Below are 27102 nucleotides of genomic sequence, written 5' to 3' on the forward strand. Positions count from 1 at the left end.
ACCTGACAAATCACGGTCTTACCTTTTCTGTCCCCTATTGTACACAAATAATAATAGTAATAATAAAGCTCCAACTAGATCAGTCCCTGAAGAATTCGGCAGGCGGCTTACTGCATAAAGAAACCGGTGGAGTTTCGCTGATCAGCTTTGGCTTGGCATTCTCAGGATTTACAGCCCGCGGTGGGAGAGATCAACTGCACGGCACAAAGTCCTCACCACATACGCACACAATCCATCCTCCCCCTACCATCCGAGTTCTCCCCTCCAGTTAAAGAGTGGTTTCCTGCACAGCTTTGTATCTGGAGGGAGGAGGGAGACTTAAGCACCTCCTTTGGGGTACCCACTGTTTCTGCCTTGCCCACAACCACGGGTGCCCCTCCCAAAGGATCTCACCCTTGTAAAGCAAGCTGTGCTTGTCCAGCTCCACCTTGCGCGACAGGCCACGCCTCCGCTCAGGTGACTCTCAGCGGCTGAACAGAGGCCAGCCCATCCTTGGAAAGCCTGGTGTCATTTCTAGTCCATCAAGCAGGCAACAGGAAGTGGGAGGGAGCGGCCCAGAAAGCAGAGATGAGTCAGTGGACAGGGCAAACTCAAAGCAAGGGAGATTCAGGGAGTTTGCAGGAAAGCAGTTCTGTCCCTCTTCTCAAGTAAGGTGGGGGAGAGGCTAATGAAAGGCAGCCCACTGCCCTTCCCCTCCCCGCCCGCCCCCCCCCCCCACTTTAGGTGAGTCTTAACTATCATGGGCAGGAAGGAAAAAAGAAGAAAACATAAGGAGGCAGCTCTAGTTTTATGCCTTCACGGGCATCCGATTAAGTTATTGGGGAAACGGATTAAGACTGATTTGAATAAGGCTAACTAGAGTTGTTTGCTAAGCAGGACAAGGAAATGCAGCTGTAATGATTTCGGACCTCTCTGCTGCTTTGGAATCCCGTCAAATAATTCTTCAGCTGCTTGGATAAGTTCATGGTAAACCTTAATGCTTCTTGGCAGTTTCCTTAAGCTAGAAACAGCTCTCCCACCCACTTCCTTCTTAGCCCATGATTGCAACTATGGAGATACGCCAAAATCTGCAGATGGTGAAAGGAGGGAATATATTTAGAAGAGATATTAATGTAATTTCAGTGGGTTTGAGCCCACTTGGTGTAGACACCAAGACACCAGGATAGAAACCAAGAGACTGTGAATTTTAGTCCTTTCTTAGGCATGAAAGCTGGCTGGACTACGCAGTCCCTCTCAGACCAACCTACCTCACAGGGTTATTGCTGAGGGGAAAACAAGTGGAAGCAACTTGAAGTATGCAAAAGAAATGCAGGATCTACATCTAACCTGTATACTGCATGAGTCAAAAAGAGGGCTGTAAAAATATTCACATTCTGATAATAAATTGTTTCAACCCTAACCCTCAAAACGACACTCTAGGGCTCTGCACACCAAAATAACTAAACACAAGGAGTTTTTCTCCCGAATGTCATCACTCTGCTAAACAACTAATTCCCACAACACTGTCATATTATCTACTAAGACTATTCTTCTTCTCTTCCTTACTAGTACCTACCTCTTTCCACTTCCGATAACCATGTTGCTTGTATCTTTAAAATTTATATTGGTTTATTTGTTTCCTAGTATAATTTGATTGCTTATTAGGAACCTATGACTATCACTAAGTGTTGTATGTTATGATTCTTGATGAATGTATTCTACTTTATTTTTCTTTATGTACACTGCGAGCCTATGCACCAAAGACAAATTCCTTGTGTCCAATCACACTTGGCCAATAAAGAATTCTATTCTGTTCTATTCTAACAATAAATAAACAAAAATACAGGTCGGACTGAAATAAGGATCTGAATCCACTAGCTTCAGTTGTTTGTGGCAACGTCTTCAGGCAAAGTGAGGAGCCTGTTTAAACTTGCAGAATGGAAGTACCAACAGGAGGACTCCAAAGTTCATGAAAAACAAATTTGCCTCGTTCATAAAAAAGGATTATCTTAACACATAACTATTGGGAAGAGGGAACCTTGGGTTCAAATCTCTGTTTAGTTGGGATACTCAGGGTCAAAGTACAAGTGACATGCCATTCTGTTTCCTGCAAAGAAAGCTAAGTATTGTGACTGAAGAGAAGATCTCATGGACTATCCCCAATTGCTCGTCATTTATTCATTCAATTCTCCCTGCCACCCTGCCATGAACTTCTCATTAGGGGAAATAATCTTTCATGAATTGAAGGCAAATAAATATACATGTCCCGGGATAATGTTGGAAGATCGAATCTGGGTTGGTCACCGGGACCAGAGATTTACTCTTCCGAGTTTTTGGACTTATGCTAGAGCCCATTTTCTAGTGGGATACGTGCTTTAGGCTATTCCAGGGGTTGCCAACCTTAAACACACAAAGAGCCACAAAGGTCCTAACGGAAAGCCCCCTGTTCAATTCTGGAGCCGACCGGAAGTCCGTTTCCCCCACAACAGAGTCGCCTCCTAGGGCAGCGTCCTTTCTCTTCTACCAACCGGAAGTCTGGTTACCCCCATGATAGAGTCTTCTCCTAGTGCGGCATCCTTTTTCCTCTGCCGACTGGAAGTCAGGTTCCCCCACCACAGTCTCCTCCTAGCACGGTGTCCCTTTTCCTCTACCTGTCCTAACCAAAAGCCCTAATCCTAACTCTATCAATTGTGGAGCTGACCGGCGACAGGGAGCCGCAGCAGAGAGATGAAAGAGGCACATGCTGCTCCACAGCCGCGGGTTGCTGACCCCTGGGCTATTCTCTTAATGCCGTATTTATGTGGTGCCTTCCTATTGGCTGATTGGTGTGCTACATCAGCATTCTAAATAACTGACAAGGGGTCCAAAATGGTCCATTTAAGCTTGGGAAATGGGTCCCTTGTCAGTTGACAGGATTTACCACTAGCTTGTCAAGTATTTAGGAGCCCAGGGCTTCACAGCAAAAGGAAACAACAACCAATCGCCAGTCGTCAACACAGCAATCAACCAATAGGAAGGCACCCCATAAATACAATTTAAGGGAATAGCCCAAAGCAGGTATTCCAGCAGAAGATGGGCTCCAGTATAAGTCCAAAAGCTCGGAAGAGTAAATCTCTGGTCCCGGTAGCCGAACCAGATTCGATCTTGAAATAATCTTTCAAGATCTTAGAAGATTATCTTTCTTCAGACCAAGTGGGAATCTTCTGCACTGAAAATAAAAGAGTGATAATACTGGATGTTTCACAACCTGCCAACACTTACATTGCCAGCGAGGATCCCAAATATCCAGTTTACACAAAGGAGGATTGGTATAGGCAGAAAAAGAGCATTGAAACAGCACAAAGGCCGGCCGGCATGAACTTGCTAACTGCCCCCACCATGTTTAAAATTAATGAAAGGTGACTGGGTATATTTGTCTTTAATATTTAATTACAACAAGGGGTAATAGAGCTACACTTGTGGAAAACAAGTAGCATTGTTTCTATTGACAAAGGAAAATGCAGAATATTTCTTATTTTAGGATCGCCCCCTCTCTTTGGTTATCTTCGAGGGGAAAGGAAATCCCCATCTCCATTTAAATGTCATTTTAAAAAAGGTGACATGTTCCCCGGTTGTCAGCATACAGTGCTGTCAAATCAAATCAACGATGGTGCAAACCTAATTCATGCATGCTTGACATTCACATCAACAAACATGAGAGGAAAACATGAGGTTTAGGAAACTGTCTTTTATCTATTGACAACTCATTTGTTAGCCCGCTGTGCAAGATGCACCAAGTGCTGGAAGAATTCCGGGTCTCTTAGGATTTAAAACGCACTAAGAGTTTACAAAGGAATATGAACTGCAGCTAGGAAATGACCCAAATTGTGATTGTCATCGCCTACACAATCCCTCTTCCATCCTTTTTTCATGGCAAGCTGCTTTTAGCCGTTGAAGGCACCTGAAGTGATAATGGGCTTGTCTGAGGCTGGGGTATTCAGCCGTGCCTCCTCAGTTGTCATACCTAAAAGCAACTGCATAGAAAGGAGAATAAAATATAGCTTAAAGGAGCACACAAGAGAAATATATATATATATAACAGGTAATAGGTATAGATGATAACAGGTATAATCCTGTGTATCTGGAGAAATTTGGGGAAGCTGCACTCTGTGTGTGCGTGTGCATGTGTGTGTGAGTGAGTGAGAGACAGACAGACAGGCAGACAGAGACAGAGACAGAGAGACAGAGAAAACGAGAGACAGAGAAAGAGAAACAGAGAGAGATAGAGAAAGAAAGTGAAGGAGAAAAAGAGAGGAAGAGAAAGAGAGACAGGGAGAAAGAGATAAACAGAAAGAAAAACAGACAGACAGAGACAAAGAGACAGAGAAAGTAAGTGAGAGAAAAAGAGAAAGAGAAACAAGGAGAGACAGAGATAGAGACAGAGAGAATGCAATCTGTGAAATGTCTCTCCACCTCTTTGTCCTCCAAATATTCTCTCTCTTTTTACGCTTCTCCACACTGAAGAAGTGGGGAACAAAGGAGGCATTAGAAGCAAATGGGGGGGGGGAGCTAATTGACCTACTTGTATGCCTCAACAACACCTTTATGCTTTTAATATTAAGAATTATAATTCAGAAATGAAAGGAAAGATGACTCTTGTGGCATAGGGTGCATTAAAAAAAGCAAGATCTTCCAACAAGAGAACTCTACCAGAGGGAAACAGGGCTTTTTTCCATTCTTCTGTAGCTGCTACACCCCATTAAATTCATGGCAGTCTACCTTCCCTCTTGGGGAAGGATCTCTCTGCCTGAGTATTTAGATTAAAGACAGAAAAAGAAATAGTTCTAAAATGCAAATGTCTTCAGTCTGAGTCAGCCTTAAAAATTACAGCTCACCATCTCTCCTTTTCCAGGTTTCAACCAAGTCTGAGAACAATTGGGCGATGGCAGAATATTCTCTGTATTTGGCTAGAATATTACCGTATGTAAAGCCTTTAATGCCATTCCAAACTTTATCAAGCTGTAGCTACTATCCAAGAACTAATGAGTGAATAAAGGAGTAATGTGCTACCAATTCAGGTTAATCCACAAAAATTCAGCAAAAATAGTTCAGCAAAAATTTCCGATAATGTATTATTTGCTACGCAACTTCAAAGCACTATTAAACTAATTAATTAGGAAACCAGTAGGTATGTGCAGAGAGATACAAGCAGCATACAACAACAAAGGCAAATCTAATGATTGGAAGGGATCTTTCATCCAGTGCAGAAACCCTTGGCTTCCAAGGTAGTCAGTATGGGGTAGCTTAAAAGAAAGATGTTTACGAGAAGGTAGATTTATGCTTAAAAAAAAAGAATAAGCATAGTTTGATGTTGTTTCCAAAGAGAAGAATTTTACTACCGTAGTATCACACTACGTGTAAATCCTACAGTAGGAAGGGGGGTTGGAGAACTGCACTATCAGTAGTCCCAAAAGTGCTTTTTCAAGAGACCAGAAAGTCCAGTTGCCTCTTGAAAAAGCACCTCTGGGACAACCACGACCTGGATGACTGAGAATATCCAGAGACAAGCACTATCGGTGACATCAAGGAACTGATTGCCTATGCTGATACATTGCATTCAATAGTATTTTAGACTGCTTTGTATGCCTTGTTGAAAAGAATAAGAAGTTAGGCGTTCCTGTGCCACACATATATGAGTGGAGGAATGTGGTTTGATGAATGCAGCATATGACTTCAGACCATCCCCATCAACTTTCACACAATACATGGAATGGAATGGAATGGAATGGGAAAAGAGAGGAGAGGAGAGGACAGAGTTGGAAGGGACCTTGGAGGTCTGTGACCTCAGAGCTACATTCCATGGAATCATCTCCCAGGGCTGAAAGATGCAGAAGAGTAAGACTTCCAAAGAAGTGCTCCTTCAGGGTAACAATCTAATCATGAGCCATTGCTGTTCTGGAGTAGCCTTGCATTTTGAGTGAATAATATGCACTTCATTTGTGTTGTATTGGAAGTGTGAAGCTTTCTATGTAGAACTCCCCATCTGTGATTACCGTGATGCTGGACAAAAATGCCAATGCTATATATGTTCCTATGACCCGTTGTCCTGACTTTTGGATAGCTCTCTTAAGATTGTGGTTTGTACTCAAAAGCTGCCTTCCTTTTTACTTTATGGATTGGACTCTGGTTACTATCTCTGGAAGGACTGTTGGACTGTTGGCTTCCCCACTGATTGTCTTGGTGCTTCAACTTGCTTAGCCTACCTAATTGAGACCCAACATTGCTTATTATACAAAAGGTAAAAGTTGTCAGTTGTGCCAACTCTAGAACACAGTGCTCATTTCCCATTTCTTGACTGAGAGAGTCAGTGTTGTCCAAAGACAATTTCCGTGGTCATGTGGTCAGCATGGCTATTTGCCAAAGCCACACAGAGCAGTGGGAATATTGTTCTCTTCCCACTGAAGTGGTACCTATTTATCTACTCGCATTTGCATGCTTTCAAACTGCTGGTATGCACACACATATAATTTAGACTTACAAGGCTATTCAACTCCACAATGACTCGTGAGTCGTAACAGTTTGGGAGAAGACAGGACTCATTATTATTGTTGTTGTTGCTCACTTAAATTCATTATAAGCCATCCACTCCCATAGACTCTGAGCTGTTAATTGTACTATTACCCTACTTTTTACGTCACTCATTCCATATTCTTAGGCTAACTGCTTCAATTCACAGAAATATAATTTACTGTTGGCTCCCTGTGGGCAGGAGGAGGATTGATTTAGTGAACATTTAATGTTTAGCCTCTTTATAAAAGCCCTTGCTAGCCGTCTAACAAAGAAGTTAGATTTTAGAGTGGTTGTGAATAGTTTGTTCATTGCAAGGAATTCGCTATTACCTTTCCTATTTCCAGTCAGAGGAATAGATCTTAGCTATTAGGACCAAAGCTGGCATGGTTTTCTACGTGTAGTTTTGCACATAAGCATTAACTTCGGTTTTCTGATTTTCTGAGCCTCCTTCTTAAAAAAAATATATGATGCCCCTGTCTATAGACTCCTGGACACAATTAGTAACATCCAGCCTACATTCTCTAGGCCATGACGACAAACAGTGTGAGTCACAAAAGGCAACAACAAGTGATTGTTAAAATAACCATTTTAATGCAGGGACGTTACCCAACATGTACTAACCACACCAGCATATTCTATTTTATCCCAATAAACGTACCTCATCTGAGGTTCTTGCACTGTAGTTATGACAACTATAGCATAGCTGTTTCTAGTTATACTTTGGCAACTTATGGCTGTTCAGCTTTTTAAAAAATATGATTTCAACATTTAGCCTTTGTTCTCTGTTTATTTCTACACCCTTCCCTTGTACTTAATTAGAAATAGCAGCAAGGTACATGAAATGTGTATGAAAGCTCTAAAAATAGGAATTGGGTTAAATTTGGTAGAAACAACTGATGTTGACCCAAATGGATGGATCCCAATTTGTAAGGCATTGTAAGACATACATCCCAGACAAGAATTCTGGGGAGGGACGGGGACCCTTAATTCTAGTTACCTCATTGATTTCTTTGGCATTATATCCATCCATCAGCATAAATATTTGTATATACACATATAGCAATAAAGAAATTGTTAAGCTTTTAGAAGACAGGCCTGTGGGTATAACTGGAACTATAGTCTACCTTGTTACAAACAAACAGTTAAAACAAGCTCAAGTAATCATTAGTTGGCATTATTGCTACAACGTACAGAGTTAGACTGTGGGTTAGTCCATTTATAAGCTGTATCAACTATAATCCATTCTGAGCTCAGTTGGGGTTGGTTCAGAGGCTCTGAAATAGATGCTGAACCATTACTATCCATCTCCAAATATGGATGCAGTTGTGGAGGGTGGAAAATGGAGCAAAATAGGATAAAAATGTTATTATTTTTAACGATGGATATGAGCACCTTGATTTTCTCTTTTTTTTAATAAAGTTTTATTAATGTTCTACTATTACATTTAATTAGTGTTTAACAAAACATCATGTTTTGTTTGTTTTGTTTGCTTAACATTACAAATTATAGCATTTGCAAATTATAATATTTAATTATCTCATTATGATTAATGAAATAGGTAATTATTATCTTTACCACTTTTTTCCCAGCCAGTGATAAAATAAATCCCCATGTTTCTAGTATTCTCTATACTTTCCATTTAATCTTCATAAAGAGATAATTAAGAAGATATTGGACTGTGCAGAAATGGACATACATACATTGAAGATTAAAACAAAAGCACCTTGATTTTCAAAGGCACTGAAATTCTAATTTCAAATGTCTGCTCAGTTACATTCTAAAAAGTGAAATATGAATCAAGCGTGGCCTTTGATTAGAATTTACACTCTTCTACCTGAAAGCATGGCAATTCTAAGTTTGTCAAAACTATTCTGATTAAAGTCTGCTAGGATTTTGTTTAATGTGAAAACATCAATTATAACTTAAAAGAAACCAATAGATTGGTTTAAATGGGTCCATTTCTAGGGCTAAAAGGTATTGCATTATATTTTTACTGCAACCCTTACAGAGCATATTAACAGTTGGAGGCAAAAAGCATCAGCAAAGCTAGTTCAGTTAGTCACATGTTGGGTGCCCGTGTACCACCTGCCAGGGCCTTTTAGAATAACCTCCCGATTTCTCTGCTGCCATGGTTTTGTTTTATTAATAGTATGGTTTCCATGGTTTTGTTTTATTAATAATATGGTTTCCATGGTTTTGTTTTATTAATAGTATACTGAACCAAATTGACAGCATATGCTCAACGTATGTGATAATGAAACTGACAAGACTCATTGAACAAATATTGCTGCAGAGGATGTCTAGTACGGAACACACACACACAAAATATTTTTCGGGCCATATGCTCTGATATCAGAGAATGGCAAACACGCTTATCTGTCTGATGAAGGAATCGGAAAGAAATGAAAATGCAGCCGCGCCGTCCTCCGTGTTGTGATGCCGAAGCAAGCCAGAAAGTCAGATACACTTTATATTTTTTCCTAAGATTATAACATATCACAAGAAAGAACAGCAAGCTGTAATTTCCACTGTCTTTTTCCCCCAAATGAAATTTCGCTAAAGCATATCTCACACCCATGTACCCTGTTTCCACGAAAATAAGACAGGGTCGTATTTTCTTTTGAACCCCGAAATAAGCACTTGGTCTTATTTTCGGGGAGGTCTTATTATTTTTGAGGTGCAAGAGGTGGTGAGCGTGGTCGCCTCATGGCTGCTGCTGTGTTGCAATATTTTTGGGGAGGGCTTATTTCAGCGCATGCGCTCAAAAGCCCTATTGGGCTTATTATCCGGGGAGATCTTATTATCAGGGAAACAGGGTAGTTTTTCTCCAAATGAAGTGAGAGAAAGAAGCTGTACCCTTCCATATACACTTTGGAGACTTGGTGGCAGCATATTTTGTCATTCCTTGTTCTGTACCCTTTCCTGCTGCAATTTTGGAGTATAATATGTCTCCATTATAAATATAAATAGCATTAAAAGATATGATCTTATTGCCATGCTTTCTTTTTGTGATAGGTTGCTTTGTAGAACAAAGCTGGTGTGCTAAAGACTCTCATAATGAAGACAACTATTATAGGTTGTCATGAAAATTATTAATACTATACTAAATTATGCTTAGGTAATTCCCATTCTCTGATTGCATGCAATTCAAAAATTTATTCTAGGAATTGATTGCAGAAAACATTTATGTCTGTGTACACACACACACACAAAACACCCTTATGTAATTGTATAGGAAAAACAACATTTTTCCAAAGCACTTTTAAGATTATGCAATCTTCTTACTCTGGGATATGGTTTTACATTATAATGCTACTTGTATAAAATAAATAATTGGCAATTTTGGTTACTCCCAAAATTTTAGTTACTCCTAAAAATTAGTCTCAAGCTCATTTTTCTCCTTCCTTATTTACCTTCTATTGTAGATTTCATTTTAATGCATATTGTGAAGCAAAGAAATGTACAAGGAAATCACAGTGAAAAGTCACTGCCCATTCCTCAGATACTGAGTACATTAATACACAACAGTATACCAGAATTCTGATTTTTTCAGGATTAAACAACAAACGCAAATATCCTGCTAGATCGTTTTCACATTCATCTCAGACAGCATTTTTCCATGGTCTGTTTGTTGTGATATTCTCGGAGGAAAAAAAAGGTAAGAACAAATTCTGATGTCTGGTTTTGTATTGTTCAGAAAGGATATTGGCATAGTTTGTGATTTGACCAAAAAGCCCCCACCCTTAAGACAGAACTTGTCCTCGAGGGCTCAAATGGGAACTAACATACCTTCTGGTTTACTGTTGCATGTGAATGCAATTACAAATTCAGCTGAGAATAAGAAAAATCATGACACAAGGAGAAAAAGAGTAAATGAAAACGTACAAGGGGGGAAGTAGCTCCAGGATGCTGGACGGGCTCCAGGGGCAGGGGAGACTGGGAAAGTACAATTTAAAAGAAAACAAATTATTAACGGGAACATCCACCTGGAAAAATAAAACATTTTCATTTCAAAAGACTAGGTAAGCCTACCCCGTTTCTTTAACACTGTGCAGAGGGTTAAATGCTAGACAGGAACCTAATTCTGCATGGGCTGAGGATTTCCAAAATTGTTTGCACACGCCCCAAACCTCTTCTGAAAAAATCAATGGAACTGTTATTATTCAGCAGTACTTTGTAATTAGGGTTTATTTACTGTCAAAACACTTTAAATGATTCAGTTAGAGAATGCAACTGGCTAACCACTGGCCATCAGTGCAAAGAGGCACAGAAGATCTTTTTTGTAACTGTGGAAATAATTACGTACCAGCACCATTTCCCACACTAAAGAAAACCTGAGTGGGGCATTGCTTTTGAAAGCAGCCCTCTCTCCCTAGCAATCCCCAATTTGCAAAAACTGTAAAAAAAAAATTAAAAAAAATCTAACCAGAAAAAACAGCTGCATGCTGAATGACAATACTATGTCTCATTTATATAAACACTTTCCAAGCATTATCCCAACATAACCTCTTGACTGGCCGCAGAACGATGCTATAAAAATAGCTAAAGAATTTCACAGAGGTTTATTTAGTACCAAACACCAACCAACCTATAAGCTGGTAAGCGCTCAATGGATTAATTCGGAGCTAAAAAGACAAAAGAATCTCTTTGAGAGCCTATTGTGTTATTAATCTGAAATATGCTTTCCTTCTCCTTTTGGACAATTTTAAATCTGTTTGCAAAGGAAGGTAGTTTATGACCCCCGGCTTTCTGTGCACATATCACCATCTTTCAAGTTCCAATGAAAGTCAATTAGATCAACACAGACTTCCCTTGTGGGCCAGTTTAACCACTTGGCTCGAGGGGACGGTTCGAATTATTTTATGTATCTTATCTCTGCTTATATGCAGCTTGCTGCTGAATGTGTCTATCCCAGCACCTGCAATAGTACATCTTACTCATGGTTGTGGACAACATGCAGGAATAATTGGAACCCACCAATGCAATGATTTCAAAATGTCTGCCAAGTCTCCCAGTCCTGTATAAGTTGCCTAGGTAACCTTGATTTCTATTGTATATGCTATAATGGGGTATGATTAACTAGAACACTTTTAAAAAAGATACTGGAAACAAAAGCCACGTGAAGACTATCAGATCCATGAGCTATTGTACTTTATCCCACAAAATAGGATTATATTTATCCAGGCGCTGCCAGGATGAACTCCGTTTGCATAATAGTATTAGCGACGTTTTCAGTTTCTAGAAAAGGCACAAATGTCAAGAGATTATTAGCAGCAAGTATTTCCTAGATAAGCAACTTCAATCCAGCTCTTCTGTTTCGTTAAAGTGCTATTTCTAGAATCTCAAACGTTAATAAAAGCACTTCCTAGGCAACATCAGAAAAGCGCATGTAAAAATGAACAGCATGAGGTTAAGTTAACAAACAAAACATTCACATGAAGTTGATGGCATCCTTGAAAGACCTGCAGTGATATGACAACTAATCCAAAAGATATGGATGGCAACCAAAACAAAAGGAATCGGAAGAGAAGAATAAAAAAATAAAGATACCTGTTTGCATGATTTTATAAAGTAGAGAGAGCTGAAACTTCTGTTCCATCTTTCTCTTTCATAGCACTATTCAACAGGCTGATGTCATTCAGATTCATAGAACTAAGAACGGAATTATATATACCACAAAGGAACAAGCAACATCCATGTTTCCATTTTCTCTTAGAAATTACAAGCTAATCAACATGATAAGGAATACATATAGCATTTTCCCAAAACAGAGACGTTTGATCCTACACTCCTGACTTTAAATATTTGGGGGAATGATGAGAACACTGCATTTTCCTTCACAGAAATTTTATGCCAATTGTTTTTTTTAAAAAAAATATTACTATTCTTTATCCTTAACCCCAAATTACAACAGACTGATCTAGAAGATTTTGCAAATCAATTTGGAATTAGGCAATAGGTTTCAGAGAGAAAGTAAGCTGTGGATTTCATCTAAGTCTGCTCTTATCCCAAGCATCTCAAATTGGACAATCCTTTAAAATCAGAACGAACAAGTTCTGCAACCCCAAAACATTTGAGAACTTGTTTTAAGTGACCACAGAGTGAAGGGAATACAGCAAATGTGTTGCTTTGCCTATTGAGAGAACCCATTTTGATATGCTGACTCTCCTTTTCCATCAATATAATTCTGCCTTTGGGTATATGATGAAACAAGATTCATGTTCAGGTCGGTTTAATCTTATAATATGCTTTGCAACCCTTTATCCCATTGGTATCTGGATGTCTTAAAACCAAAAACCCTCCTGATCCTTCTGAGAAAACATGAGTAACTAAAAAGGGATGACAAGAGTACCACCTGAATTGACCTCAAGCACAATATAATTAGTTATTAATCTAAACTGTAAAGAAGAGTCACAATTCGTATGTTCCTGAATATTTTTCCCTAACCTAAAGCTTCAAAAAAAATCCTCCCCAATTTAAGCAAATTTTATTTATTAATCACATTTTGGAAATGCCTCTCTTCCTCATAGACTGGGATGATAAAAGATGCACTTGATGTTTATTCTTTCCTTATTCCACAACCCATTCCATATTCTACTACACAAAGAAAAAAAAAACACTCCTGGGTCAAAGCAACTTCTGAAATACAAGTTCATCAAACATTTGATTTTGACTCTATGCTTTGTAAACGACACTTACGCCCAAACTGGAAGTTACATTCGGTAATTATTGCTTGTATGCTCTTCATTATTAGCATGGGTGTTTGTGTTTACTTGTTGATTGTGCTGTGGTTTTGTTGCTGCACTTTGTCTACTTTTAGGAAACAGCCTGAAAACATGTGGGTGTTTTATTTTATTTTATTTATTTTTAGCAGGTTTTTTTTTAATTTTGGAAGGCAGCATATAAATTCATAAAAATAAGCAATGTTTTTTAGTTCAACAAAATAAGAGTCTCCTAAGCAGATAGATAGAAGGAAATGAGAGGGAAATAGGCACAGCAATGAATCAGTTCTGAGGCGGAAATGCAGGGAGTAAGTTCAATGGAAGAAAAAGCAAATTATCTTTTGCATCTGTCTTACTTGGCAAGAAATTAACTCTGTAACTTTGAAAAGCGCATGGGTTTATGATGACCACCAAGCAATGATTTGTGACAATGATTACCAAAAATATATTTTCCCACCCAAAACATTAACGAAATCAGTGTAAATGAAAATGTTTAACCAGCACAAACCAAACAATGAACTAAGCTTGCATGGATGAATGCAAAGAATTATAACGTAGCAAGGGTACTGAAAACTATAAGAGAACATAATTTAAATCAGAGTTTTGTGATATTACGCACATTTGCTTGAAAAGCACACAAACCTACCTGGCTTTGGTACAGAATTGGTCACTGACTGAGGGACTTTGTCGTTAATCAGTTCAATGCATTCACTAGGAAAGAATCCCACCTATAGTGACATATGAAGATAGAAAGAAAAAAAGAGAGCTTGTGTCTTACAGGGCATTTAAACAATTTCAACGGAATCATGGAATAAGGATACAGCCAGATGATTTTCAAGAAAGGGATTATTACAGATCTCTAGACAGTTTTAGTAAAAAGAACATTCTTCCCCTGCTTTATATGCGAATAGAGCAGGAGTTTGCTAGCCTAGATTTCATTTTACTCTAGCTATTTTGTCTGTCCCCAGTATCTGAAGACAGAGACATATTACTCTTTCAAGAATTATACATTTGACCTGAGTTCATTGAGATCAGACAAGCGGTTTAAAGAAAAAATCAGGCGTCCATATTTTCTACAGGTTTCGAAGGATTAAAATAGCATTATGAATTCTCCAAGATGTTTTTTTCAAAAGGCAACTGGACTTTGTTTATCCTTGGAAGACATTTCACTTCTCATCCAAGAAACTGGTCAGAACTGAAGAAGCGAAATGTTTTCAAGGAAAAACCAAGTCCAGTTGCGTCTTGAAAAATGATTGAGAATCTCCATAGACATTATGAATTCTCCTTCTCTTCCATTTTCTCTTACCCTGACATTGATCAGGAGGATTTTCAACCCCACCCCAGCCCCAAATGTATACATTGTAAACATATTAGAGTGTAATTATTTAGAATGAGTATCCATCCTCCCCAACTTTTAGAGCCTGCCGTAATAGCTGGACATACCTGAAATCCATGTTTCCCCCTCCACCAAGTGGTCAATTCTTTTGGAGGCATATCAATAACAGAAACAATATTCCCAACCTGGAAATTAAGAAATGAAATATTTTCTCATTGTGACTCAAAACACTATCTGGTTTGATAAAAATATTTACTTTATCGGGCTGCGAATACAAAATCCTTTAAAATAAAATGCAAGCTCTTGCCTATTAAATATGCACATTTCAATTTAAGTATGTGTTATGAGCGCTACCCAGTAGATATTTTATTCGTTCATAGAAAGAAAATGTTGGATAACAGCTAAAAGCCAAAATAGGCTGCTGGTTAAGCTGAGGTGTAGCCACGTTGGAAACGTAAGTGTGAATAGAATATTGAAGAAACTAATTAAATTTAGTCCTCGACTTAAGATCAGCCACTTGGTGACCATTTAAAGTTACAACAGGCCAAACAGGCCAAATATAGATACTTATATCCTGGATTCAAAATTGTAACAGACACTCATGGTCCACTTGGTCATGGAGTCGCATCTTCGGTGTTCAGCAACTAGCCACATGTATGGCTGTTTGCAGCTTCCCACGGTCGTATGACCACAATTTACGGTTTTTGCTGAAAACCGACGTTTACTTCTGATTCCTTGCAAAAAAAATGCCCATTGTAGACAACGGCCATGGTGATTCACTTAATGGTTGCCACAAAAAATGTCACATCAAGTCCATCAAGTGATAACCTGCTTAATGACCGGCACGATTTACAACCAAATTCCCAGCCTCACTTATGGACATCAGTCAAGGATGACCTCTGCTTAAAAATCTACACCTACCGTACTTCTCGGAGTATAAGACACACTCCCCCCCCCCTCTTAAAAGAGAGTGGAAATGTCGGTGCGTCTTATATACTGAATACGGCCATTTTTGGGCTCCAGAAACCCCGCCCCGTGTGTCCCATTTTTGCCAAAAACAGGACACACAGAGGATTTGGGAGGCCTGCAGAGTGCTCCTGGGGGCTGGTGAGTACAAAAACTATTTTTTTTCTTGTTTTCCTCTTCGAACTCTTGGTGCGTCTTAGACTCCAGTGCGTCCTATAGTCCGGAAAATACGATACTTATCTCTGTGTCCCAATGTGCTTCTTTTTTCTTCAAGTGGCAACTGGAGTTTCTGGTTTTTCTTTGAACACGTTTCACTTCTCATCCAAGAAGCTCCTCCTTGGATGAGAAGCGAAACGTCTTCAAAGAACAACCAGTTGTCTCTTGGGAAAACAAAACACAAAAACTTTGGGACAACCATGACCTGGATGACTGAGAATCTCCATAGATACTTGTCTATTAGTTTCTCTGCCTTCGTTCTTAAAATTAAGTGTAGAATGACTATTTTACCAAATTAACAATAGAGCAATGTACTGTACATTTTATATATTGCATATATTTTAGGTATTAACATATATTTATATTATATTTTATTTTATATATTACATATGTAATAAGAAAATGTACTGTTATATACCGCATGGAAAGCTGCCAGAGGACCTTTAAAAACGCCTTTGGCCAGTTGAAGAAAAGAGAACAAAACATTGGCTTTCTCTGGGCATGTGCTGAAATAATTATATATTTTTCCTCCCATTATTTACCTCAAAGGAGAGTTCGTCTGCTGCCTGGGCAATGTATCTCTTGATAACATGAGCAGCTGCAATAGCAGGAACATTAATGGAAGACTCCTCGTGAACTAGGAGGCGATTCCCCTTGTTATCAATCTGCAATGCAAGGTAGAGGGTGAGAAAGCCGAGGACAAGCAGCATTGAGCAATTTATTTTATTAACAAATTTATAGAGGAGGATTTAGATTTGTAAAGAAAGTAAATGGAGCTTTTACGGGTGCTGTGGTACAAAATAAGCACTGTGCAATACAACCAACGTCTGCCGAAAGTAGAGCTCTATTTTATAGGGGGTTCCACTACTTCCTTGGAGGGCAGTTCCAGTTAGTAGTTCCAGTGAGTAGGAGGAGAAGAGACCATTTGAGCTGGCCTCTCCTTTCTGGAATACCCCAGGGCTTCATCCTCTCTTTTCTACTTTTTAACTTTTATAAAGTTGGACCATAAGAAAGGCTGAGTGCCAAAGAATGGAGGCCTTTGAACTCTGGTGCTGGAGAAGACGCTTTTGAGTCCCTTGGACTGCAAGGCGATCAAAATGGTCAGTCCTAGAGGAGGTCAACCCTGACTGCTCTTTAGAAGGCTGGATCCTGAAGATGAAACTCAAATTCTTTGGCCACCTAATGAGAAGGAAGGACTCACTGGAGAAGAGCCTAATGCTGGGAACAATTGAGGGCAAAAGAAGAAGGGGACAACAGAGAATGAGGTGGCTGGATGGAGTCACTGAAGCAGTAGCTGTGAGCTTAAATGGACTCCAGAGGATGGTAGAGGACAGGAAGGCCTGGAGGAACATTGTCCATGGGGTTGTGATGGATCGGACACGACTTCACAACTAACAACAACAATAATTTTTACCTTAAGTCACTGGGGGAGGCCATAATTAGCTTGCATAACTGTATCATCGATACATTACCCACTGCTATCCTAACTTGTGCAAGAGGTGCTATCCATCATACCTGGAAGCCATCTTTTGCATTGGGCCTTCAGGCCTGCCACATCTAATGCTTTGGAAAAATTGGAGGGGATTATATGGATTATGGGAGATATATAGTCAAAATAACGTTCTCCCTCAGACAGTCAAGGACACCTTGCCCTGTAGCTGCGATGGTGTGATTGGTTTGGATGGTCCCTGATTGGGCCATGTGATGGACATGTGGGTGCTGGGGCAGGGAATTGAACTTTCACTTGGGTGGGGAAAACCTGAATTCGGGTTTTCCCAGATGTGCCAATATCGCATCTCTAATAAAATGGAACTTTGAGGAACCTCGAGCCTCGGAGTCTTCTTTTGTTAGGGGCGTAACTTGGAACCCTGACACTATCTTGGTCCTTGACTTGGTCCTAGCGGCTATGAGGGTTTACACAGGGCAAAACAGCCTACAGCCGAACCCCTCCAAGATGAAGTTAGCTGTTGACTACCGTCCCAAAGGAGCTTTTTCAAGACTTTCTGGTTTTTCTTTGAAGACATTTCGAGTTTCATCCAAAAAGCTTCTTCAGCTCTGGCTGGATGGTAGGGAAAAGTTTCTGAGATCTCCAGGTTGCCTCTTGTTGGCAACTATCATTCCAAGAACAGGTCTGTGTACTGAAGGACATCTGGGACTCATAGCTACTACTACATGGACAAGGGGGAAATCAGGGGTTTGGAAGGAGCAGAGTTGTCCCTCCGTGTGCCACATGCAGCCCTACCTGGAATTTGAAGCACTTTTACTCCTTACCTAGACTACTGCAAGGTGTTGTACCATGGACTGACTGCCTTTGAGAGTTTCAGCTGCTCGCTCTCAGCTGCAGACCGAGTGTATCTACCAGCACACACTTGACCAGCACACTAGTCTATATGGGCCATAATCTCAATAAATAGGACTTTTTGGTTAGTGCTTTGATACAGGAGGATCTATATTAATTAAGGACGAGGACGTAGTCCTGCTTTTATCTTGGGTAGCCTAAGAGCAGAGGGCTCTTCCTTGCAATTTCTAATTTAGAGGACATTTTGGTCAGTGCTTTGATACAGGAGGATCTATATTAATTAAGGATGAGGATGTACTCCTGCTTTTATCTTGGGTAGCCTAAGAGCAGAGGGCTCTTCCTGGCAATTTCTAATTTAGAAACCTTCTCTACTTCCATTCAATTTGCTGCTGGCAGACTGGTAGGCACAAAGCATCTGATGAATTGAGGAGAAGGTGAAGTGGGCTCCCGTACCTCCATCCAGGTGAGGGCAGGACCGCAATTTATCTTGTTGCCAGCAATGGCTGAGAGTCGGGACAGGTAAGCCATCAGCATCTGAGTAACAAGCTGCAAAGGAGGAGGAAAAAATGCAATAATTCTACTGATGGAGAGCATCCTGTATTTTAGGGGATATGGCTAAAGCAATCTCAATCAATCTCTCTCTCTCTCTCCCTCCCTCCCTCCCTCCCTCCCTCCCTCCCTCTCATAGATATAGACATAGATATATGTCTCTCTATAGCAGAGGTGTCAAACTCATGTTGTAACAGCATTACCACGTCACGTGTCACGACTTTTTCCCCCTTTGCTAAACCAGACGTGGGTGTGGCCAGGGTACGACACATCCGGCCCATGGGCCATGCATTTGACAGTCCTACTCTATAGAATTCGGAGGCTCCAGGGAAGAACCAAGAGACAGTGAGTTCTAGCCGCATCTTAGGCACTGAAACTGGCTGGGTAACTTAGGGCTAGTCACTCTTTTCCAGCCCAACCACTGTCTTCCAGCCCAACCACTCTTCTCCATGTGTGTTTGTTGTGGGTAAAATAGGAGAGAAAGGACTATTAAGTATGTTTGCTGCCTTTCGTTATTTGTAAAAGATAATAAAGGTGGGATGTACAGTATTTTTCGGTGTATAAGACGCACTCCCCTCCCTCAAAAGTGGGTGGAAATGTCTGTGCATCTTATACAGCGAATGTCGCTGAAACTCCACCCATCTGCCGGCCCCCACCCTTTGGCCTCTGCCTCCCAGCAATTTGCCTCCTTGCAGCAAACAGCGTGGTCAGCTTCAGCGCAGCCTGAATTAACACAAGCAGCTGATTGGCGGTTGGATCTGCCTCCGGGAATACTGCCGATCAGCTGTTCCAGGCTGCGGGGATCACCACCGCCCATCGCCACTGCTGCTTATCGCCACCTCTGCGCACCACATTTTCTACCTCCGTGTGTCCCATTTTTTGCCTCCATGTGTCCCATTTTCTGCCTCTCTGTACCCCACTTTTGGCTCGTTCCAGGTGGTGGAGACAGGCAGCGGCGGTGGGGATGCCTGCCGCCTGAAACAGGCCCAAAATGGGGCACGCAGAGGCCAGAAACGGGACACACAGAGGGCGAAAATGGGTCATGTAGGGGCCAGAAATGGGGGGGGGGCCGCAGAGGCAACAACAATCCCTACATCCTGGAACAGCTGATAGGTGGTATTCCGGGAGGCAGATCCAACTGCCAATCAGCTGCTCGTGCTAAATCAGGCTGTGCTGAAGCTGACCAGGCTGTTTGCGGTTTCCTGCAAGGAGACGAATTGCTGGGAAGCGGAGGCAGATTTTTTTTTCTTGGTTTTCCTCCCCAAAAGCTAGGTGCCTCTTATGGTTCAGAGCGTCTTATAGTCCGGAAAATACAGTAAATAAATAACTAAATGAAAACTTCAGCGATATCTGCCCTCCAAAAATATTATTCCACAACTAGAACTTTTCAGCTAGTAACAAAACGTCCTTATTTTACCTCCGGATTATCTTTCAGGGCATCCGAACGGGGGAGCTCTGAGAGCTGCGAAAAGCGTCTATCATAAATACATAGGTGAAGATGTTTATCGAGCACTCGAAAGTCTTCATAACTCCTCTTCACAATCCAGCTCTTGCCCTGCGGACAGGGGAAAAAAAACCTACAGTGTCATTTAATTCATTCTTTCATAAATGTGCAAAGACTCTCTGAACCTGATTATTATCACCGTTCCACAAGTAATCACATTTTTCACTCAACCAGGCTTTGCTAATCAGTTTCAACCTCCAATTAAAATTCCTTAAGTCATTGTAGAATATAGTGCTTTGAAGAAACACAAATATATTAGATGGCAAATTAAGTGTAATTTTCAAGAACAACCTCCCCCTATGCCTGAAGAGAAAAGTTTTCGATCAGGGTGTGCTACCTGTTCTAATATATCCCAGAGAAACATGGACACTAACCTCACAATCAATACAAAAGCTACGAGTGCTGCAAAGAGCGATGGAAAGATACATGCTCGGCATCACAAGACAAGATAGAAAGACCTGGTCATGGATTATCAATCAATCAATCAATCAATCAATCAGAATAGAGCGGGAAGGGACCTTGGAGGTCTTCTAGTCCAACTCCCTGTTCAAGCAGGAGACCCTATACCATTTCAGACAAGTGGATGTCCAGTCTCTTCTTAAAAACCTCCACTGATGAGCCACCTAAAATTTCTGAAGGCAGCCGTTCTACTGATTAATTGTTCTCACTGTTAGGAAGTTTCTCCTTAATTCCAGGTTGCTTCTCTCCTTGATTTATTTCCATCCATTGTTTCTTGTCTTGCCTTTTGGTGCTTTGGAAAATTGCTTGACTCCCTCTTCTTTGTGGCAGCCCCTTAGATATTGGAATACTGTTATCCTGTCCCCCCTAGTCCTTCTTTTCTCTAGACTAGACATATCCAGTTCCTGCAACTGTTCTTCATATGTTTTAATCTCCGGGCCATTAATCATCTTAGTTGCTCTTCTCTACACTTTTTCCAACATTTTTTGTAATCGGATGACCAAAACTGGATGCAGTATTCCGGGTGTGGTCAATATTGCATATCATGTGTATTGGTTACTGATAACTGCCAGGTCGGAGAACAAACGAAAGTATACCATGCCATCAAGAGAGTAAAAGAATGGAAATGGAAACAGGATGATCACATTGCAAGAACTGATGGCAGGTGGGCCAAGGTAGTCATAGAATGGGCTTGATAAAAAAAACATCCACAAGAGACCCCAAAAAAGATGGAGTGACGACATCAGCAAGTATTGTGAGCCCAACTGACAAAGGAAAGATCAAGGCCGTATTGGTTGGAAACATGCAAAAGAGACTTTCATCCTGCAGTGGGTAGACAATGGTGAGGAGGAGGAGGGAGGAGGAGGAGGAGGAGGGAGGAGGAGGAGGAGGGGAGGAGGGGGGGAGGAGGGGAGGAGGGGGAGGAGGAGGAGATGAGAATATGAGCTGGGCCACCTTAATATGTCAAATTAAATAAATTTCAGCACCCCTTTTCAACAGAAGGAAAAATGTAAGGCAGTTAGTTAAAAATTACTTTGAATGCCAAGATATTAGAACTGAAGGTGCCATGAATATTCAGTAGTTATTCAAACTCAGTGTCAACGAAGCCACAAAGGACACCAAGTAACAGATGACACCGCAAGCACCATCTTTCTTGGAGTCTCTGAGATCGGAATTAAAATATTCATGGCAGTTGAAGAAACTATTCTGCATCTGAAATATGAGGATTGGCTTGATCAACAATAGTTGGGGGGGGGGGGGGAGATGCAATCCCCAATAGCCGATCTCTCTTGAAAACTCAAATGCTACCATAAAAGGCTTTTGAATTCAAACACTTCCAAATCATATCAAACGGCGTAGACAGCCAAAAAGCAAACAAACAAATCAGGAAAACAATTTACCACCAGCAATAACTATGACAAAGTACCCCACAAAGTCTCTTAGGTAGATGTACTTTGCTAATGCATTTATCCTACTCCCAAATATGGATGCCATCTTTCCTCATGTTAATTTTTTCAAGCCAATCCTTTGGAAGCACATTCAACTGCAGATAAGTATCTGAAGAGTATGTTTGCCGAGGAAAATTATGATTAAGAAGTGCAAAAAAGGACAAAGAGAACATAAACAGGTAAGTGAAGAATAATAAGGGGTCTCTAGCATTCAAAATTGTCGCGCTCGGCTATTTCTCTTGATTAAATCTCTTTCTGAATGGCAGGATGAAAAATATACAGCTTAAGACTTTTGGCTATTTGAAAAGAGATTTGCTGCTTTCAACACTTTATTACATTCCAGTCTCTCTTTACAAATATCTAATTTAAACAATTTGCTATCAGTCACACTTCCATGTAAAACATGTAAGTTCAATAGGTCAGGGAGGGAGGGAGGGAGGGAAGGAGACTGAGATAAGTGCTGGCAATTCTGGTGTAAGAATATTAAGTGCAACACCTAGACATAAATCTGTAGCACGCATCATTTTTTAATGGCACAATATTTGAAATACTGAACAGCCAAATGATGAAAACTGCTAAGGAAATGGATTTGTATCTCTTTTGTAGATGGGGCTGTGAATCATTGACCAATATAATGAACAGTTTTCTCCCCTCTTGATGACAGCATCTTCAGTTAAGTGTGTTACTTACTGGTTGAATAGCATCTTCCATCTATGTACTCTGAAATTATTTAGAATTCCTCAGTGCCGATAAATTTATTTGACTATGACTGTTTCAGAGTGGTAAGCAGGTTACTCAAAAAAAGACACAGCCATAGAACATTTTTGACTAATAGGTATGCCGCATTGAGAATACTCTAGATAGTATTAATCAGCAAAGCTTTCCTGTTCTTTATAAGCAATTGCATTGGGATGACTTTGTATGGGTAAGAAAAAGTTTTAACCACAATAGCTATGAAGACTCCTCTGGGAAAACCTGAGACAGGATATTTTCAAACCTACCACTGAAGACTTTCTGTTTAGTGCTTTAAAAATGTAAGGAACTGATAACTCCATGGATGATGCATTAAAGCCTTTAATTGAGAATATCTGGATTGACACCTCTCAGCAGTTCCATAATTTAAATACAGACTCCCCTAGGGTGGTATTCTCCAGGTAACTTAAGCCAAGAATTGTCATACAAAAGACCATGTTAGCATATCTAGCAATCATGGCTCAAATGCATTCAAAAAGCACCTCTTGGTGAAACTGTGATATAATATCAAATAGTATGAAGTCTTTAGATGGAAATAGGTGGTCACTGTAGGACAAGGAGTAGCAGAAACTGGGGTCGGAGTTAAAACAGGGATCAGCCTAGAATCCCTATGTAGCCACAAGTGAAGTCCAACCTCCTTTGAATCCCATCGACCTTTATCTAAATCCAAGCAGGTGCTAACCGTTAGTTGAGAAGATTCCTGTGCATAGGCATGACTTGCAGTAAATTGGTTTAATTAGATCTTCATGTGTGGACCTGGTGTTTCCCGTCTGATAGTTAAAAACCTAACAACATCCATAAAGTGTGTGCCATTTTTTTCAATCACAGCCAGTTAACTCCTCGTGAACATTTAAGGAACAACTTATGAACTTATGAGGATGGACCTCCTTTAAAGACTTGAAAAGAAGTAGCTTCATACAAAACAACCATCTCGGAGACTGTGGCTTATTTATATCTAATGTCACATTGGTGGGAGAATAAAACTGGAAACTGATTTTGAGTTCACCGACAGCTGCTATTAAGAAGAAAGCAAGAGTGAACCACTTCTGTCCTGACCCAAAAGCAACAACCTGGGCACATCCGTGCAGTTATTAGGAGTCCAGGAAGGAAGACTTTGCTTCTACTTTCACACCTGCCGTATAATGTTTTGGGGGTATTCAGTTAGGAATAACCTTTCTCTCCGATTCACAGTAAAACAGCACCTTGCTTCACAATAAACAGAAAGAACAGCCAAGGTACATCACTCACGGAAACTGTAATTGCCGTCCTTTTGTCCAGTCTCTCAACAGAACTGCCTGACATCTCTTCAGGCTTAAAGGGAGAAAAAAACCAAGCTGGGACAAATGGCTCCAATTACCAAAGCTACAACATTGCTCAGCGTGCTGAAAACAAGGAAAGTAGAATCTAACAAGCAGGCCTGACCTGAGGTTTTAGCTCAGCTAAAAAAAGATAAAATCAGAAAGGCTTTTCAATGTGCAGGCACTGCAAAGAAGGTATAAAAGACATGAGAGACAAACAACGGATGTGCTAGAGGTGTTCTGTTTTTGTACATTGCAGATTCATCTGTTGAGAAAACAGGTGTGCCATATCGGGACAAACAGGAGAAATAACCAACATGGTGAAATTGGTTATCTAATGAATTAATTCATTAGATTAATAATAATTAATAATGAGGGCTTTGGACTCTGGTACTGGAGAAGACGCCTGTGAGTCCCTTGGACTGCAAGGTGATCAAACTGGTCAGTCCTAGAAGAGATCAACCCTGACTGCTCGAAGGCCAGATCCTGAAGAGGAAACTCAAATCCTTTGGCCACCTAATGAGAAGGAAGGACTCCCTGGAGAAGAGCCTAAAGCTGGGAAAGATGGAGGGCAAAAGAAGAAGGGGGCGACAGAGAATGTGGTGGCTGGATGGAGTCACCGAAGCAGTCAGCATGAGCTTAAATGGACTCCAGAGGATGGCAGAGGACAGGAAGGCCTGAAGGAACGTTGTCCATGGGGTCGCGATGTGTCGGACACGACTTCGCAACTAACAACACTGAATTAATCCAAAATTTACCTCTTAGCTATTTAATTCCTATTCTCCCCCAGCAAACTATATTTCCCGGTTTTCAATATACAATTATATACTTTACCATTTTCCAATCCAATTTAATTCCCCCAATGCAAAGTCTGAACATGGCTTTTTATCGTTTCTTGGGGTGGTGGGGTGGTAGTGAAAGAGGATGAGATGATGATGATGATTAAAAGACTTCTCACCAGTTTATCCCAGCTAAGGGCCGTTGTGATAGAATGAGATTGAAGGGGAATAGTAATAAGGATCAAACTTGTTGGTTTTAGTAGAAACATTTGTTTTCTGTAACACACATATATTATGCCTTGTATTTGTAATGTATATGTTTGCATGCTGTAAGGGCCTTTTGTTCCCTGCAACTGACTTCCTGTGGCGCTGTTATTAGGGTTTTAGAATATTCTGGCAAATATCAAAAAGTGTGATCCTTGCCATTTGGACTCTTATCAATCTGCAATCTATGGGCATAGAACTTAAACCCAAAATGGAGCTGTAAAGAGCTGTAAAACTGACACCTTTGATATGTCTCCCTTCTGCCTAAGAACTATCTCACCTTTGATCTGTGCCCTTCACAACAGGGGGCCAAATGGCCAATCCTGGAAACAGAGGAAAGAGATAATGCTGATAAGTCTAGTAAGGAGTATTGTAAAGCCAGGATGTTACTCTATGATGTCTCTAACTGTATAAAAAGGAGCTACACCTTCTCTGAAGGGTAGTTCTTCCCAACATATCCTTGGGTATGTTGGGAACAACTGACCATCATGTCTTTAAACTTTGATCAAAGATTAAACACTGATTGTTATTCAAGCTTCCATTTAAGTCTCATGTTTGTCTCATTGTGACTTGGATGCATTCTCAAACTTCTATGGGTCTCAGTGTATTCTCAAACCTTACAAGATGATACACAGGAAGAACAGGAAAAGGGGTAGAATTTCTCACTCGCACCTAATCTTAGGTGGTTGAGTGGGAAAACAGCATTGCCTTGTTAGTCAAAAAGTCCTCCTCATTTTTGCTTCAAGCAACTGATAACTTAAAAATAGCATGTTAACATGAAGAAAGAAAAAAGAGAGAGGTAAACTCTTTACGAAATCTCTCCTCGCCCTCCAAAAGAAAGATGTTTCTGGATCACAGATATTTAGTGGGACTAAAAGTCAGAGAATTTCAAGTAGGCCATACTAAAGGTAGAGTGTATGAAAGCAGTGATGGTTTTTTTTTTTTTAAGTCTACTTATCTGCTTACAAAGTTGATAAATTGAAGTACATTGAGTGAGCTACTCAGTGAAGGGAAAGAAACAAATTTTCCAGTCCAGAAGTTTCAAACGGGCTCTTGCTAGAATGACTCATTTCTTTGGCTTTCTACAATGCTCCCTCTTATTCACAACAAATTGCTTCTAAGCAGCCGAGGCCTTTGAAAAGTACATGGCCAGATGCCAAACTAATAAGCTAATTTCTGGATCCAATTTAGCCAATGACCGTCTTCCACGGGCACATTTGGTTTTTCAGATTTTATTAATAGTGGTAACAAGCCCAAGACTTTTCTTTATGTTCAATAGCCATGTTGATTTCCTCTTTGTGAAAGCCATCCTGGCCTTCTGTGCCCTCCTGTAGATTAGTTTCGAAAGCAGCATAGATGTTGACTGGGGAATGTCAACATTTGTCTCCATTAGGAGCAACAACATTTGTTCACGACCAGACAACACAAGAGCCCTTAGCAAAGGGGCCTTGAACACACACAGATTTTCCCTCCTAAAAGAGGAGGTGTGGTGCAACCAATCAAATTTGCTAGGCCCTTGGAAAGGTGTACCTGGGGAATATTTAAGTTTGCCACAAGTGAAGTCAATCAATCAGAATAGAGCTGGAAAGGACCTTGGAGGTCTTCTAGTCCAACTCCCTCTTCAAGCAGGAGACCTTATACCATTTCAGACAAGTGGATGTCCAGTTTCTTCTTAAAAACCTCCACTGATGAGCCACCTAAAATTTCTGAAGGCCAGCCGTTCTACTGATTAATTGTTCTTACTGTTAGGAGGTTTCTCCTTAATTTCAGGCTGCTTCTCTCCTTGGTTAATTTCCATCCATTGTTTGTCTTGCCTTTTGGTGCTTTGGAAAATATGCTGACCCCCTCTTCTTTGTGGCAGCCCCTTAAATATTGGAAGACTGCCATCATGTCCCCCCTAGTCCTTCTTTTCTCTAGACTAGCCATGCCCAGCAGTTCCTACAGGGGTTACGCTGACCCCTCACATCCTGGACATAAATTG

At 40.5% G+C, this 27102-nt stretch overlaps 1 protein-coding gene across 4 annotated transcripts in view; it reads right to left on the minus strand.

Moving 5' to 3' along the window:
• Window positions 1-27102, minus strand: part of ARHGAP32 (Rho GTPase activating protein 32) — a 167578-nt gene that overhangs the window by 54356 nt on the left and 86120 nt on the right. For 2 of the 4 annotated variants that reach the window (XM_081961288.1, XM_081961287.1), the window contains exons 6-10: window positions 20034-20171; window positions 18521-18613; window positions 16311-16433; window positions 14694-14771; window positions 13897-13978 (exon numbers count right to left, since the gene is read on the minus strand). In XM_081961288.1, the coding sequence (XP_081817414.1) occupies window positions 13897-13978; window positions 14694-14771; window positions 16311-16433; window positions 18521-18613; window positions 20034-20171 (514 nt within the window). Of the gene's footprint in view, window positions 1-22; window positions 354-393; window positions 547-13896; window positions 13979-14693; window positions 14772-16310; window positions 16434-18520; window positions 18614-20033; window positions 20172-27102 lie in introns of those variants that run through there. The other 2 variants (XM_081961289.1, XM_081961290.1) reach the window with 2 other exon arrangements.

This window comes from Natrix helvetica (genome assembly GCF_964273705.1).
Source record: "Natrix helvetica genome assembly, chromosome: 8".
NCBI classification, from domain to species: Eukaryota; Metazoa; Chordata; class Lepidosauria; order Squamata; family Natricidae; genus Natrix; species Natrix helvetica.